General features: G+C 36.2%; 1 protein-coding gene across 13 annotated transcripts in view; it reads right to left on the minus strand.

Annotated features, from left to right (window-relative positions):
• Positions 1 to 2,237: 2,237 nt before the first annotated feature.
• The window catches only part of MCF2 (MCF.2 cell line derived transforming sequence), a 71,208-nt gene continuing 60,288 nt past the window's right edge, over positions 2,238 to 13,157 (minus strand). For 6 of the 13 annotated variants that reach the window (XM_082376076.1, XM_082376075.1, XM_082376077.1 and 3 more), the window contains 2 exons: positions 11,571 to 11,680; positions 3,556 to 8,440 (listed from right to left, as the gene is read on the minus strand). In XM_082376076.1, the coding sequence (XP_082232202.1) occupies positions 8,393 to 8,440; positions 11,571 to 11,680 (158 nt within the window). In that variant the 3' untranslated portion in view covers positions 3,556 to 8,392. Of the gene's footprint in view, positions 2,613 to 3,555; positions 9,651 to 11,566; positions 11,681 to 13,157 lie in introns of those variants that run through there. The other 7 variants (XM_082376068.1, XM_082376070.1, XM_082376071.1 and 4 more) reach the window with 5 other exon arrangements.

A 13,157-nucleotide genomic window follows, 5' to 3' on the forward strand; every position in this document is an offset into this window, starting at 1 on the left:
CAACAATCAAAAAAAAACCAAACCCATTCAAAAATGGGCAGAAGACCTAAATAGACATTTTCCCAAAGAAGAAGTACAGATGGCCAATAGGCACGTGAAAAGATGGTCAACATTGCTAATTATTAGACAAATGCAAATCAAAACTACAATGAAGTACCACCTCACACCAGTCAGAATGGCCATCATTAAAAAGTCTACAAATAACAAATGCTGGAGAAGGTGTGGAGAAAAAGGAACCCTCCTACACTGTTGGTGGGAATATAAATTGGTGCAGCCACTATGGAAAACAGTGTGGAGGTTCCTCAGAAAACTAAAAATAGAATTACCATATGATCCAGCAATCCCACTCCTGGGCATATATCCAAAAAGATACATGCACCCCTATGTTCATAGTGGCACTATTCACAACAGCCAAGACATGGAAACAACCTAAATGTCCATGGACAGATGAATGGATAAAGAAGATGTGGTACATATATATAATGGAATACTACTCAACCATAAAACAGAATGAAATAATGCCATTTGCAGCAACATGAATGGACCCAGAGATTATTATACTAAGTGAAGTAAGTCAGAAAGAGCAAGACATATCATATGATATCACTTATATGTGGAATCTAAAATAGGACACAAATGAACCTATCTATGAAACAGAAACAGAAACAGAATCAAGGACATAGAGAACAGACTTGTGGTTGCCAAGGGTGAGGGGGTGGGAGAGGGATGGATTGGGAGGTTGGGGTTAGCAGATGCAAGCTATTATACATAGGATGGATAAACAACAAGGTCCTACTGTATAGCACAGGGAACTATATTCAGTATCCTGTGATAAACCATAATGGAAAAGAATATATATTATATATAAAAAAGAATATATATATATGTATAACTGAATCACTTTGTTGTACAGCAGTAATTAACACAGCATTGTAAATCAACTATACTTCAATAAAGAAAAAAAGGAAAGGAGTTTTCAATGATACTATACTAAACCGAAAAAAATATATGAGTGAGTTTAAGGTTGGATATTTTTAATGTGGAATTAATGCAAGTACATTTACTTTTTAAGTACATTTATAACGTAATTAAAATTTGAAGACTTAAAGGGAAATTGCTGCTATGTTTCATAGTAACACACATTTATAAACCCAAAGATATTAATACAGTGCAGTTACATATACAAATACATGTACAAATATAGCATTCATTGTACAGTGATTAAAACATTAAAAGACTACACTGTATGTTTGAATATATAGAACTCAGCACTTTCTTAAATGATTAAAATCCCTAGTTTAATACCATGAAAATAAAATGCCTTGTGCAGAGGGGCATCATTATTCAAAGATTTTATCTCCTAATTCTGTCTTCTAACCACAGGGTCAGCACACAAAAGAAATGTATTTTAATATCATTTTGTTGTTGTTGTTATTGTGGCAGAAGCATTAATTGAAATATCAAACATATGGACATTTTCATGAGTCAGTTATAAATCAACCATCAGAAATTCCAGCAATTTGACATTAGAAGATTTATAATTTACAGGTAACTTTGAATAAAATACAATTGGTTTGTCATATAAATGGTTACATCTAATGATACCACTGAAATAAACTATGATTTGACATTATACACAAACCTACTTAAAAGATAATTTATGTATTATATAGTTATTGTGTTGTTTTTTGTAAAACCAATCATCAAAAACCATGCACCTAATATGCCAATTTGATAGTAAAACTCACGATCCATGATTCAAAAGGCAGCAATTTCAAACCATTGTCTTCAGTGGCCCATAATATAAAATACGCCAAGCCTAAGTTCAACGCTGCATGCAACAACTGGGCCTGTGCTTTAAAACAAGTGATCTCGCTGTTTACATATTTAAAAGAAGCACATCTATACATATATTATCAAAGAAAAACCACAGGAAGAAACACAATATAACTTAAGAAAACCTGCACTAGGATAGATTTTTCTAGAAAACTCAAAAGCAAGTAAAGACACTGGAAAGCAGAGCTTTGTTATAGGAACACCTCTTGTGTAAATATGAATATTTAACTTAAAGCTGTAATGTATCTAAATTTCAACGCATAAAGTGTAAACTTCAACACATCCTAACTGCAGGATTTTTAGCTTTGGGTCTTTTTAGAACCATTAAGACAGCTCTGACAACCCTAAATACCAGTCCAAGTGCAAAAGAGGTCCTTCAGAACGTATCCCTTTGGTTAAAACCTCTGATTATCTCTTTTCTCTCTTTGGATTTTTTTCTGTTTTGTTTAGATGGAATCTGAATGCATGCCATGAAAAACCCTACTTGGAAACAAAATAACACTGCACTTTTCACCTGGGGGGATGGAAGGTGTGAAGATGGCTTCTTGCAAGAATGAGACAAACTGTGAATGACGAAGTCCACCTCAGTCCTGAGGAAGTTCTGTGAATGTCATGGGTAGCATAGGATCATCCTGACTCTTGTGCTGTTTATCTGTAACACTTTTAAGAACTGTAATCTAGTTCATACCTCCAAAGGAAATCTTATTTTTTAAAGTCTATTCATTCTCCTTTAATTCAAGGGGAACTTAGTTTCCTTGTGTTACTCAGAGCAGCATCTACAAAATAATGAAGAATGATGTTAATACTCGTGACTTTTAAGGCCAAAAATGTCTGTGCTATGACTTCTAACACTAAATGTGAGGATTCAAAAGGTCCATCGTAAATTCAAAGGTGATGTCTTTTGGTTGTTTATTTTAATTTGAAAATCGTTATTCCGTTACATAGTGATTTATTAAAGGCATCTATTTCATGAACGGCATAACTTCACTAGAAGCAAAATAAACAGAATTCACATCTCCTAAAACCAGATTTCCCGAATATTGTATGAATTATGCTGTGTGCATATAGATGAAACATGTTAAGCACATAATTAATGGAGAGACCTTTACATTCCATTTGCCAGATTTCAAATAAGATACTCTAATACATATTTTGAAACCTAAGTGCTGTTGACAGTTGCATATACGATCAACTTTCATTTCCTAATCCATTAATTGACACACAGTACAATATATTTTTGTAGGCCACATTATACTATTTTGCTCTATGCAATGTAATATGAGGAACAGATCTCAATCAAGACCACTTGATATAGCATTCAACCAAAATCTACCAAGTACTAATTTGTCAATTCGATCTGTCATAAATCCATGTTATTTGAAAGTAATGTATATTTTTAAAACTTCCGAAGTCAGAACTTTCTAGAGAACAGGGAACTATGACCATGTCACCTTATCTAGTAGCATGTCATACCAAGAGAGTAATACATGCTTTAAATGCTGATGGTTTATCAATCCATTACACTTAACTCTCCTGATGACACTGCAAAAAAGAAAAGGATATTGAAAAAGTGTACTGATGGTAGAAAATAAAAATGAAAAGAATAATGTTATTTTTTCCAAATAAAGTGTATGTATGTTAACAAATGTATAGTAAGCCCTTCACTGCCTGAAAAATAAGCACAAGCCCAAAGCAGATTTAAGTTGTTTTGCCATGCGCTTTTTAAAAGGTGGTAATATGCCCTAAATCTACTGTGATTAGTTACAGTAATGGAATCATTTCAAATTAAAACTAATCATATATGTAATTTTACATGTCCTGCATTACTGTTAGCTAAAATTGAATGTAATTAACTTTGTCCTGAATTAACTACGAGGACATCTGGCTCTATATTTAAAATGATGATGATAAAAGTTATGGAAAATCTACTGCGTGTTCCTAATGTTGAATACAAATGCTAATATTATATGGAAGTTAGATGAATACACTTGGTGTTTTCAATTTTGAATTTTGGAGACCTGAGTACAGGAAAGGCCATTATTTTCTAGTATATACACTGCACTCTTATTTCATGGCTTTATTGGTTTATAAAATATGCTTCATTAAAAAATGATTTATATATTTAATTTACACAGCTCTTCGAGCACGTATTTTAAGTGACTCATGTGTTTCTTTGTCTCTCTCTCATTAACCACTTAAATAAGCATAAAGCAGTTGGCAGAAAGCTGGCCGTATTTATTTTCAAACTTAACTCTTTAATGTGTAAGATGGAATCAGTTAATTTGAGGGGAATATATGATTCATTACAACTATCTGGCTTTTGAAAGTGTTCAAAATGTCACTATCTTAGATTTCACCTTATTCGAACACATATACATTTTTAAAGTGTAAAGTGCTCAATTAAGCATGTGCAGTCTTTCTTTGTGTTTGTCTAATACTCTTCTTTTATGGTTAGTACTTTTTCTGCCCTGTATAATTAACAAGAAAGAAATGGTTAACTGCTCAAAGGCATGAAGATATTGTCCTGTGCTTTTAGAAGCTTTATGATTCTAGCTTTTATGTTTAGGTCTATGATGCAACTGAAATTAATTTTTGTGTATGGAGTGAGGTGTAGGGATGGAGGTTCATTTTTTTTTTAATGTGGATACCCAGTTGCTCCTGCACAATTTGCTAAAACAACCTTCCTTTCCCCATTCAGTTGACTTGACACCTTGATTAAACATTAATCAGTTATATATATGTGGGTCTATTTTTTTTTAATTCTTTTAAAAATTTATTTTATTTATCTATCTTTGGCTGTGTTGGGTCTTCATTGCTGTGCGCTGGCTTTCTCTAGTTGCCGCGAGCGGGGGCTACTCTTTGTTATGGTGCGTGGGCTTCTCATTGCGGGGGGCTTCTCTTGTTGTGGAGCACAGGCTCTAGGTGCGTGGGCTTCAGTAGTTGTGGCGTGCAGGCTCAGTAGTTGTGGCTCACAGGCTCTAGAGCGCAGGCTCAGTAGCTGTGGCGCACAGGCTTAGTTGCTCCGCGGCACATGGGATCTTCCCGGACCAGGGATCGAACCCGTGTCCCCTGCATTGGCAGGCGGATTCTTAACCACTGCGCCACCAGGGAAGTCCCTGTAGGTCTATTTTTGAACTCTATTTTTCTATACTTAAACCAATACCACACTGTATTCATTACTGTAGCCTTTTAGTAGGTTTTGAAATCAGGTATGTAAATCCTCGAGATTTCTGAGATTCCTCTGTTCTAGGTTTTTTTGCCTTCCATATACATTTTAGAATATACCTGTCTTTATTTTTTCTTCCAAAAGGCCTTGCTGAGATTTTGACTTCATTAACTGTCAATTTGGGGACAATGGATTTCTTAACAATGAGATTTCCAATCCTCGAATATGGTATATCTCTCCTTTTAGTAGGTCATCTTAAATATACCCCAGCAATTATTTGTGGTTGGCAGTATAGAAGCCTTAGACATCTGTTGTTAGATTTATTCCTATTTATTTTATATTTTATATTACTAATGTAAATGGTATTTTTTATTTCTTTTTTTTCCAATTCTTTGTTGCTAGGATATAGAATTACAATTTATTTTTATATAATTATTTTATATACCATGGCCTTATAAAATTCACTTATTACTTCTAATAGGGTCTTTTTGTGTATAGATTCCCAATGGTTTCATACATACACATGATCTGCTAAGCATGATAGCATTGTCTCTTTTCTAATATTTTGGTTCCTTATCTCTTTATCTTGAGTTATGGCACTGGCTAGGACTTCCAATATAATGTTAAATAGAAATGGTGAGAATGAATATCCTTGGCTTATTCCCAACCTTAGGGGCAAAAGCTTCCAATATTTCATCATTAAGAATGAGGTTAACTGTGATTTTTCACAAGCACACATTATTCCCTTTATTCCTAGTGTGGTGAGAGTTGTTATCATGAATGAGTATGGAGTTTTGTCAAGTGCTTTTCTGTATCTACTGAAATGATTACATAATTTTCCCCTTCATTATGTTAATATGGCAAATTATACTGACTTTTGAAGCATGTAATACAAGTACTTAATTTAAAGCTATACAATTCCCTATATTTCCTTCCCTCTTGAGCTGCATCCCCAAATTTTGATATGTCACATTTCATTTTCATCCAATTTTAAATAATTATAATTACTCTTGTGATTTCCTCTTTGTCCCATGTGTTGTTTAGATGTGTATTATTTAATATCCAAATATTTAGGGATAATCTATTTCTAATATAATATCTTTTGAGACTTTATATGATTCCTGTCTTCTGAAATTTATTATTTCTTTTGTGATCCAACGTATGATCTATCTTGGTGAATGTTCCATGTATACTTAAAAATAATGGTGTATTCTGCAGTTGTTGGGTGTCGATTTTGAATAAATGCCAACTGGTTCAGGTTGTTGGCCTATCAGACTCTTCTGATTACTAACTGTCTAAATAATTCAGTAATTCAATAATTATCACAAAAAAAAACCTTTGAAAGGTGGCCCAGATTTAGAGAAACAAACAAACAAACAAAAACACAAACAAAAAGTGACTCTATTTTGGGGATTCCCATGTGACCCAATATTTATATTGAGCCCTATCACCCTTAGATTTTGTTTCATGTCATAAATGAAATTTAGAACCAAGTATGTTTCTCCTGGCCTAGTAGATTCATTTAAACACAAGGTAACAACACCTAGAATTCAAATACAAGTCCAAAACTAGGAATTCAAAGGAAATATGTACATATAATAATAATAATCTTGTTCACAAACAAATCTGTTGTTGTTGTTGTTTTTGTGCTGCCTTTTTATAGATAGCTCAGTATCAGGTGAAAAATTTATAAGAATACTGGTTTGTATACAGAAATTTCATGTACTAATGCTTGGGTTAATAGAAAGGAACATTCTCATTTCTTCGTAATATCTTCACACATTAAGTCTTGGGCACAGACACAGGGTATGTTTGTGTGTGTGTGTGTGTGCGTGCGCACGCGCACGCACAAACGTGTAGCAGAAACCTACCATAAGGAAATAGCATGCTCTTAGAACTGAGTAAAAACACGCTGGTGAAGCACCCTTGGACAGTAAGGCTGGTTCCTTAAAATCATATCATCAGTATTTAGTTCTGAAGGATCTCTTATAAGACAGCACTGTACATGAAACTTTCTTTCAAACCTATCAACCTTGTAGAGAAAAGTTTAACATGTTTAAAACATCTCTATTCATTAATTTAAAACTATTAAGGGAAAAAATTAAATCCTAGCTAACATAATATGCTTGCAGCTCTATTTCTAAGTGCAGAGAGGTTCTTACCCTATGCCAATTACATATTTGGTGGAGCTTTAAAATTTTTAGCCTTTAAACAAATAGCATACAGTCAAGTTCATATTATACCTGTAACTTTGGCATTCCGAAACCTATAGTCACCGATTAAAACCCGCAAACTGGGGCTTTCCTGGTGGCGCAGTGGTTAAGAATCCACCTGCCAATGAAAGGGACATGGGTTCGATCCCCAGTCTGGGAAGATCCCACATGCCGCGGAGCAACTAAGCCCGTGTGCCACAACTACCGAGCCTGCGCTCCAGAGCCCGTGAGCCACAACTCCTGAAGCCCAGGCACCTAGAGCCCGTGCTCCACAACAAGAAAAGCCACCGCAATGAGAAGCCCACGCACCGCAACAGAGTAGCCCCCACTCGCCGCAACCAGAGAAAGCCTGCACGCACCAACAAAGACCCAACGCAGCCAAAAATAAATAAATACATTTTAAAAAAAACAAACAAACAACCCCTGCAAACTGTGCCCTGGAATCAGATCTTCTTTTCTTCTGTTTAGATTTTTCACCAACCTAAATAATAAACTAATTAGTAGCCAATAATGGTAATATAAGGTAATAACATATACATTGCATTAAAGCTCAGATTTTCACAAACTATTGCACGTATTCAAAGACCTTCATGACACTGTGCTTGAGTCCTTTGAGTAATCTACAAAAGACTTAGCTCACTAGCAAAAATGGTTATTATGTTAATGATCCATCATTAATTTCACCTGCATTTCCCCCTTTAGGGTCAGAGTACACAGTCAATGTAGCAATTCAGTTAAAGTTATTGACACAATGAAGGCAGAATTATTTCATATAAAATTTCCAAAAGCTTTATGTAAGTTTCATTCAGTCCTCTTCCAAATAATATTTCCTTCTTGCTTTGGGTTCTCTATAATTAAACAGCATATCTGGCAGAAGCATCTTTGCAATCAGTGCTGTATAAAGTCAAATGCATGAGGATAGAATGATAAGACTAAAAAGTCAGTATTCGAACTGATAAAGCAAAGTGTGGCTATGTTGTAAAGTAGCGAACATGGTCCCTGGCACATAGTGGGCGTTCATTAAACATGTGATGAATTAATGAATGACTTAAAGGACCTAATGTAATGTGATCTGTAGCCATTACAAAGCCTGATGTATCAGCTGAAACATCTGAGCCAAAGGTAAACCACAAAAGAGCATGCAGACTCATAGCATTTCATTCTTTCAAAGCATTTTTCACTCACCAAAGGTTAACATTCCTTTCAGTGAGCTATATAGGCATGGCTGAAGCAATGAAAATGAAACACTGATAAGAAATGTGTTATTTCTGCTTCTTGAGACCGTATAACAAAGATACAAGTAAAGCAGAACATTTGATTAGATATCCGTGTGCCCCAGGCAGAGGTCAACATAGTTATGGAGAATTCACCTACCATTGACCCTCAGCATCCTCATGGAGAAGCTGAATGACATCCCCATTTCTAATCAGGAGGTCTTCTGAGCCTCTCTTCCTGCAATCTGCTAGGGCTTTATATTTGCCTGGAGACCGTAAGGTTGTTTTGAAAAATGACATTACAAATTTGAATGCAAAACTACTTGCATAACTGCCTGTTCTGTGACGTACAGACTTCATTCTTTACTGCAATGGTAAATGTGGTTAGCTGCAGCAGCTTTGCAAGAACAAACAAACATAGAGCAGTTTGTGATGGCAAAAAAAAAAAGCAGGACGTGTTTATTTAACCTGAAGAATTCACTTTTATTTGCAAAAAGAGAATTACAGCATGAACTACACAGAAAATAACAGAGCACAACTGATTTAAGTTACATGAATAATAAACATAAATCCAGAAAAAAAACAAGCATGAAAATAATTTTTAAATACTGTTATTTGTAAACTACTCTCATTAAAAATAATTATCTTGGCACATAAAAAAGGCAATGGCTCTGAACAAAGATTTACTAACGCCCCCAAAAGGATTCCTGTGCTTTGTTACCGTTTTGCACAGGTAAAAATAATGGGCACAAAAGCTTAGTCCAATAAAAGCATATTAAACCATAATGTTGTGCTTTACTTGGCCTTAATCTTTTTGCAGCTATAATTTTAACTTGATTCATTAATAAGCTAAATAATTCAAGGCACACTGATTGCATTTGGTTACAAGGTAGACAAAGAAATAGTAATCTTCAAGTCCAAACGTATTCTGAGATGAGAATTTTTCCAGCACAGTATCTTACACATTGAATATATGATTTTAAAGAGTAAGAGTACCATAATTAAAACTTTTTTAAAATAAAAGGAAAGAAATAATTATCTGGTGTTGATTCTTTGCACGTCCAAAGGAATTAACCTGAAAACATTATCCGCATCACTCGGGCTGAACGTCTTTTGAGCAGTATTTTTATCAAATGGGCCGAGGAGCAGGCAGGAAAGAGCTACTTGCCATTTAACAGAGTAGCTTCATTAAAATAGGACAGCCATCTCCGACACGGGCCTCTACAAGGGAAGCAGCACCCATTATTTCTTGTTTTTGACTTGATAAAGCGAGGCTAAAAGATCAGCTCATTCCAACCTGTTTTGCTTTTTAGGTTGGGGGTTGTTTAATTGAGGGGATATGGAATGCACTATATTGTCCCTTGTATGTTTTCCTTAGTAGCACAACTCAGGGAATTCTTGGGAGAAGAGAGGAGAGCTAGTAGGTTTTTCTACATTCCCATCCCCTACGATGAAAGCATTAATCAATTTTGCATATTGGCTTTATTTTCTGACACCATAGCTGGAAAAATGCTTACTGAAGGCTTTCTCAGTTCTTGACAATCCCTTCATAGAGCATCATTTACAGCAAACATTGAAATCCCAACTGGCTGCCCTTGACTTACTGCTCACATCTGAACAGCGACCCCTCCCGTCCTCAGATAATGTTACTTCAGGAAATGAAGTTCTTTTTATTTATTTGTCTAAATCAGCAATTCTCAAAGTTTGGGAGGCTGACCGTTGGGAGTTCCAAGGGTCTGTAAGGGTCAAAGCTAAATATATTATTTGCCTTTTTCACTCTCATCCTCTCACAAGTCTACAGGGGAGCTTTCAAGAGGCCACCGAATGTGTGATAGCACAACAGATTGAATGCAAACGCAGATATGAGAATCCAGCTGTCTTTTCTGAAGCCAGATGTTAAAGAGATTTGCAAAAATATTTCATTTATTATCACTATTTTTATTGGCTGCACTGCGCAGCTTGCGGGATACCAGTTCCCTGACCAGGGGTCGAACCCATGCCCCGTGCAGTGGAAGCACAGAGTCCTAACCACTGGACCACCAGGGAAGTCCCTTATTTTTTTATTTTTTAGGCTGCAAAAATATTTTAAATGCCACTCTTCTCACTAGATTTTTTTGGTTTCAAAAATGTAAATTCATTAAAACGTTTGAGCACTGCCAGTCTAGACAACGAACGCTGGACAAATCTCTTACCAGCTCTGAGCCTCGGTCTCCTCCTCCGCCAGTTGGAGGGAATAAAGCCTGACTAAGACTATGACTATTCAGTGTGAAATCACTTTGAAAACTGTAAACGACCATACAAATATGAATTATGGTCACTGTATTATTAGTGGAAAGAATATTCTGTTGCTTTTTTAAAGAAAGCATTCCAGCGTCGATGCAGCTTTGGGATTCTCCATGCCATGACTCCCTTACCCCAACACCAGAACTGCCAAACTGAATTTATTCCTCTGAAAAGCACCAAGGAACAGTCCACTACAAAGCATCATTTCCACCCTCCACTCTGATGACTTCAGAAAATTGGAGATTTATCCTAAACAGTCCTAACTCCCCTGTAATAATCCACCAGGACCCTAACAACACTGCAAACTAGTTCTTCTATAAAACACTTACTTTTACCCTAAAGCAACCTTTACTTTCATGGGGTGCCCTCTTGCTCTGATATGCTGAGATCTGTAGCATTAGCATGTTTTTTGACAGCCCACTAAAATATATTCCCCAGATGGTATTAAATAGTTTTTAATGTGTAATGTTTATTTCCTATATTTTCTAATCTGGAACCTAAACTGATTTCTAAGTATATCTGAACCTCCTTTGTGCTCTGACTTTATCTCACATGCCCAGATTGAAAACAGAGTGGTGAAGCTCAATTAAAGATAAAATTGGTCACAATATGGGACTTGGAATGATTGACTATCTCATCAACTTCACTAGGAGCTCCATGTATAGCTCAAACAAGTTCTCACAGAGATAAAAGTGCTTACTGAATGTTCACAGTAAGACTTGTTTCAAATCTTTTGACTGTGGAAATGACCACATGACCTCAAGGATACTGACAAAGGATTGCCCCTATGTGCCTCACCTATTTCATCAATAAAATTGCTTGAAGGGTTTTTATTTATCTTAATATGTCATTACTAACCATTAGAGGCCTTTCTTCTTCATTGTCATCATAAGAAGAGTAGAAATAGTTACTGGACCATTCCTCAGGCTCACCAGAGATTTCTGCAGGTGATGACATCTCAGTCCAAACTGTAAGAAAAACATGGAGGGTGGCAGTTACTGGTCCACCACAAGGAGAGAAGTAAAATGAAGTGTAATAATCAAGGCCATACCCTTCAATGGTCCAAGAATAATATCTTTTGTAATAAAACCTCCAATTAGGTTGTACTAGTTTAGAATTTCTGGTATTTCAGAAAGGGCCTAGAATATCTACACTTCTTTTACTTTTTAGGATGGTTTCATGTTGGGGTTGGTGGGAGTTATTACAGATAATAATAAGTTAAATAACATTCCAGAGAACATTTATCCCTTCTTATAGAAAATTATCTCTTCCAAAAATTCTTTCTATAGCATTCTTCTTGGTCCCACTTAAATAGCACTTATAATATTCTACCTGGTAATATTGTTATTTTGGACTTGTATCTCTTTTATTAGGCAGAAACCATGTGTTACACATTGTGTGTCTCATAAGAACCTGCCTGTAAGAGATGCTTAATTAATAAAATGCATTGAACTGGTATGGATGAAGCAATCTGATGTAGGCAGAGAAATGACAGCATTTCATCTTGGCCACACTAAACTATTCATGTAACCTTGGAAGAGTCATGTTAACTTTCTCTGACTTGGTTTCCTCATCTGTCAAATGAAGGCAGCGGTACTAGGCTCTCTCCTGATGGCTCAGGGGGCCACAGTATAGATGACCTGAGGGAAGTGACCCGTAAATGGAGAACTGAAGCTGAGCAAGGTTGTTGTTCCTTGTTTCTCCTCAGCTAGTAGAGAAGTCTTCCAGATTAAGGACCATCATATTTAAGCATTGAGTATCAGGCACCCCGTTAGGCATTTCTTCAGGGAAGTCTATGCTGTTGTTGATCCCAGAGTTGTTAAGGTGACCCTTGCAGATGCTTCTGAAGCGCCTTCCCTGTTATCACACTATCAAATTGAATTTTCATTGCTTGTTGCATTATCTTTCTACTCTCCTAGCTTCGCGGGGATGGCAGCTGAGTGTATCTCAGTTAGACTGTATGCCCAGAGTACTGCACAGTTCCTGGCACACAGGCTGTTATGTTCGTTAAATTAAACAAATTGTTTAAAAACCCTTTAAATGACCCAATTTGCAAAATAAAAAGAAATATTCCTGAGCTGTAAATGACTCTTCTCTATTCATTAAACTTACGGTGAGTCAAGCAAGTGTGCATCCCTTGATGCAGGATGTGTTTTATTCACCTCTGTATCCTATGCAGGAGGGGCTCCCAAACTTGAGAAGGTGCCAGAAAGAATCACATGGAGAACTTGTTACCTTACAGCTGGCTGAGTCTCACTCCCAGAGTTTTTGATTCAGAAGGTCTGGGATGGAGCCAGAGCATCTGCCTTCTTAACAAGTTCCCAGGTGATGCCGATGCTACTGGTCCATGGACCACACCTTGACAACCTCTGCTCAGCCGAGTATCTTGCATATGCACAAGACAGAAGAGCCTTCTAAAAATGGGTTAACTTTGTTTTCTCCATA

This window comes from Balaenoptera borealis, assembly GCF_965194805.1.
Source record: "Balaenoptera borealis genome assembly, chromosome: X".
NCBI lineage: Eukaryota > Metazoa > Chordata > Mammalia > Artiodactyla > Balaenopteridae > Balaenoptera > Balaenoptera borealis.